The 4,583-nt window shown below is 33.5% G+C and overlaps 1 protein-coding gene across 1 annotated transcript; it reads right to left on the bottom strand.

Moving 5' to 3' along the window:
* Nucleotides 1-2,891: 2,891 nt before the first annotated feature.
* LOC112510824 lies at nt 2,892-4,128 on the bottom strand. Its single transcript, XM_025116173.1, has 2 exons — nt 3,557-4,128; nt 2,892-3,459 (listed from the first exon to the last, which is right to left on the bottom strand). Exons 1-2 carry the CDS (start codon nt 4,126-4,128, stop codon nt 2,892-2,894), a joined length of 1,140 nt encoding a protein of 379 aa, XP_024971941.1.
* Nucleotides 4,129-4,583: the final 455 nt, after the last annotated feature.

Below are 4,583 nucleotides of genomic sequence, written 5' to 3'. Positions count from 1 at the left end.
CAAAAAAAATCTTGTACTAACAAATGTAATACAACATGTATCTTCAAAATTAGCAATCTTAAGCAGATCTTCAAAAGTAGATAACAAGTTAGAAAAATAATCACATTTTCCCTTTCCCCTTATTATCCCTGGACCCCGCCATTCCTGCATTGCATAATTTTAAAACAGAAAATGAGGATTAGACAAGAAGGGTCTAGTGAGTAAATCCCTTCTTTGCAAATGCAGGGTGATGAACACCAAAATATAATAAAGTACCTTTGCACAGAAATATTTGCAATATAATCAAATAAYGCAATTCTCGGTAACATGTATAAAAAGGATAAACTCAAGAATCTCAGTTCTATTTAATAAAATACATCTGCTTAAAGATTCAATATTCCCAATATGAAACAATATTGTGACCAAAGCTTCTTTAAATCATCAGACTATTCCTTTGTAAATATTAACGGAAAAATTTAAGGCAATACTTATCCTTTATGACAAACCATTTTCCCCTTCTCAATAACATCTAAATTATTATTTCTAATAGGAATAATATCTCTAATTCATCATGTCACAAAGAAATGATGATTCAAAGTTATTAAATCCGATTAGCAACAATAATAAGAGTTATAATATCATCCACATATGACAATRCCTCCCTTATTCCAAGTACACCTCTCCTTGATATGCCACCCTTATTCCTCCATTAAAACAGGGCTACTATTCAGAACAGACAAAAGTCACCACGTCTGAAAGTACCCATTCCCAGTTCCAAGCCAAAACAGACAAAAGTCACCACGTCTTGGGGAAACTACCTCTTRAAACAAGTTTCATACCAAAACAGACTTACGTCACCATGCTTGGTAGAAACAGTTTACAAAATCCAATTCCATACCAAAACTCACCACGCTTGGTAGGAAGGTTTCCCAATATATAGTTTCATACCAAAACAGACTTACGTCACCATGCTTGGTAGAACATATCTTTTTATTTAAAAATATATAAAATACCTCTTTTTATAAATCCATAATTAACCCCAATAATAATTATCAATTTGTAAGATTTTCRAGAAAACCCAATACTTCCAATTTTTCCATAAGMTAAACATCCGGACAAGTTATCCGGACAACACTGTCCCTTTTTGTCYGATGTACAAATCCGGACAGCACTTGGCCGATTTACAAATCCGTTAAACATAAGTCAATATCCGATATACTAATCCGGACAACACACTTGTCCGATTTATAACTAGACCGCATAACCCTTGAGCGATYTATGACTAAACCGCACAATGATTGGTCGTATTCATACTTCTCCGTTCAAAACCTTTGTCCRGTTTACATGTTTCAAGATTCCACTAGCTCATTTAAATCGCACAACACTTATCCGGTTTACAGTTAAATCGGACAACACGTGAACGGTTTAATAATAACCCGGTCACCTTTTATCCGATTAAGGCCTAAATCGCACAACTCTTTTCAAAAACTATATGCAGTTCTTTATAAAACAATTAACTAAGGCTTTATAAGAGACTTTTTAGAAATACTCACCTTAAGTACAAACTTAGTTTTGAAGAAGAAGAAGATGAAAAACCAAATTGATTCCACTTGAATCTCCGGACAATTCTTCTCTCTAAATTTTCCCAGAATTCCAAATGAGGCAAGAAACCTTACCTCATACCCAAAATCAATATTTATACCTTCCCTTTTTAGGGAAATCGGCCAACCAGGGCTCCCCCACATGCATGCATATATATATATATATATTCATACATACATACACACACACATGCCTACACATACATGCATATTGATGCATATATATATATACATAACATATATATATATATATATATATAACACATATTATGCATACATATATCCCCATGCATAAAATACATATACTCACATATTTAATTCATGTAAGCATGTATCCACATAAACAATTAATTCATATAATAAATAACTTGGGTAATAACCAAGACCCGGTTATCACAATTTACCAAACATTTATCGGGATAAGCGTTTATCAAGTCACATTACCTTATTGGATAAATATAATAAAGTCCAAAAATCTTACTCGGTAAGAATGAGATAAGGACCAAGAGTTTTACCCGGTAAGTGAGGGCAACAACTTTTACTACGGTAAGCGTTAATCATGTAAATTCTTGTATACAATGTCGTTCTGGTGGACCAAAATTTTACCGGGTAAATAAATGATAGTGTTAAATTTTWCTAGTACACGCTTACTTGGTAAGTGTTTGGTAAACGACCCCTTAGTCTTTTGAACCGGGCTAGACCAACAGCTCTCATGCAAAAGACATCAAGGGATAGAACTCTTGCTCAAGAGTTAAGTATCTCATATAAGGAGCCCGTGCTGTACTCCAAGGAAGATCAAGGCTTAAGCGCCAAAAAGATTAAGTGTTTGATATAGAGCTTCACGCCAGACACATAGCTTCTGCATAGTACATGCAGAGCCGCTTAGTCTCCTTCGCACTCGTGCATTACACTGGCTATTTTGCAAGAATTAAATGAAAGCAGTATGCATTTTATAAAGAATCTATAGTAATATGAGTAARTATTAAARGCTTGTAAAACAAAATTTATAACAAAATGTAAAGGAAATTAGGTAATGGTAAGTAGTTAAAATATTAATAGAATAACAACCATGTATCATAGATTACTAAACACTTCTTTATATACAACATTTGTTGTTCTACTGCCAATAATACCATCATCATCCATAATTAATACTTTCAAACCTTGCTTGCTTTTAACTCTAGATAAAGCGACATATAACTGGCCATGGGTGAAGACCGGTCTTAGAAATAAACCAACTTTTGATAATGATTGTCCTTGACTTTTATTTATGGTCATGGCAAAACATACAACAATTGGAAATTGTCTCCTTCAAAATTTGAATGGAATCCTTTTATCTGTAGGTGCCAAAGACATTCTTGGAATGAATGTCCGGCTTCCAATATTGCTTCCAGATATAATTTGTGCTTCTATCACCCGATTTCCCAATGATAACACCCATAGTTTAGTTCCATTACATAATCCAGATTTCTGATCAATATTTCTTAGTAACATGATAGGAACACCAACTTTTAGTAAAATTTTATGGTTTTGTATCCCTGATAATTTAAGACCATTTAAGACATCAGGAGAGTACAAAGTTTTATCAAACTGATCGTGAAGTTGCTCTGATTCACATAGCGTATCTAAACTTAMGTACTCATTTTCGTCTCCTATGAACAATGATAGCAAACAATCATTTATTTCTTGAACGACTTCATGTTTTGGTGCAAGTATTGCCCTTTCTTGAAAATAAGATGAATTGTTGATGTTTTCAAGAATTGAGGGATAGACAAATTGTATTAATGCAGATATAGGATCGACTGAATCGGTAATGAGAAGATTATGAGGTATCTCAATAACTGCCTCACCATCATTATCACCTCTACTTTGCCTTCTCCTAAGTCCAAAATCCAGTTTGCAAAACCGCTTGTTTGTTCAATTTCAGAACACTCACTGTTTGCAGTTAGCCTCATGTTCTTTGTTAACCTTAGGACTTTTCATTTTCCCAACTGTAAGATGAGCTTAATGACACATTTACAATGTCTTGTCTACTTGCGTTGGGAATAACTGGCAGAATTTGTCTGAAATCTCCTCCAAAAACAATTATCTTGCCACCAAAAAGCATTTGCGAATCACTAATGCGTTGACTATTGAAAATATCGTTCATACTTCTATCCAATGCTTCAAATGCATGCTTATAAATTATTGGTGCCTCATCCCATATTATCAAAATAGTCTTTTTTATTAACTTCGCAACATCACTGTCTGGCTTTATGTGACAAAGTGAATCTTCRTTGATAAAGAGAGGGATTTGAAATCGAGAGTGTGTTGTTCTGCCACCGGTAAGAAGTAAAGAAGCAACACCACTAGAAGCGACTTCTAAAACAATTTCTCCTTTAGATTTTATTGATGCAGCCAATGTCTTCCATATGAATGTTTTACCTGTTCCGCTATGCCTATAAACAAAAAACACACCACCTTTGTTCTTTTCAACAAGGGTCATGATTTCGTCATAAACACCTCTTTGCTTATTTGTTGGAGCAGTTAGAAGCTTCTGTAATCTCATCACGTAAATTATGATGGTTATAATCTAGCTCTTCCGTAATCAAACGGTTGTTTGAAGATTCAAGACAATCATTATCATGATAAGGCAGAGTGGTGAAGTTTCTTAGGGTGGAATTGTTACGGAGCAAAATCTTTTCAATTTCAAACAATGTTAGGTTCTTCACTTGTTCTTCATTGAGAGATAAATCTGTAAAAATATAATCTAAATGTAAACAATTAATACATAAAATTAAACTTAAATACAATTTAAGGAAGAACATAATAGTTAACAAATACAAAAACAATAAATTCTTTAGTATTTAGATAATAGTTGTATAAATCTATACATAAGATATACAATTAATATACCTGGAGACTTTAAAGAAATTCGTTGATTGTAGAGAATGCCATCTGCTAAGTATTGCCATGTTTTTTGCCAAACAAACTTAGGTCTAGATACACTGTTTGAAATCAGCA

This window comes from Cynara cardunculus, assembly GCF_001531365.2.
Source record: "Cynara cardunculus var. scolymus isolate 2C chromosome LG 4, CcrdV1, whole genome shotgun sequence".
In the NCBI taxonomy this organism is placed as follows: domain Eukaryota; kingdom Viridiplantae; phylum Streptophyta; class Magnoliopsida; order Asterales; family Asteraceae; genus Cynara; species Cynara cardunculus.
Note: the sequence above shows the minus strand (reverse complement) of the source record. Positions and strands in the feature narration are given on the sequence as shown.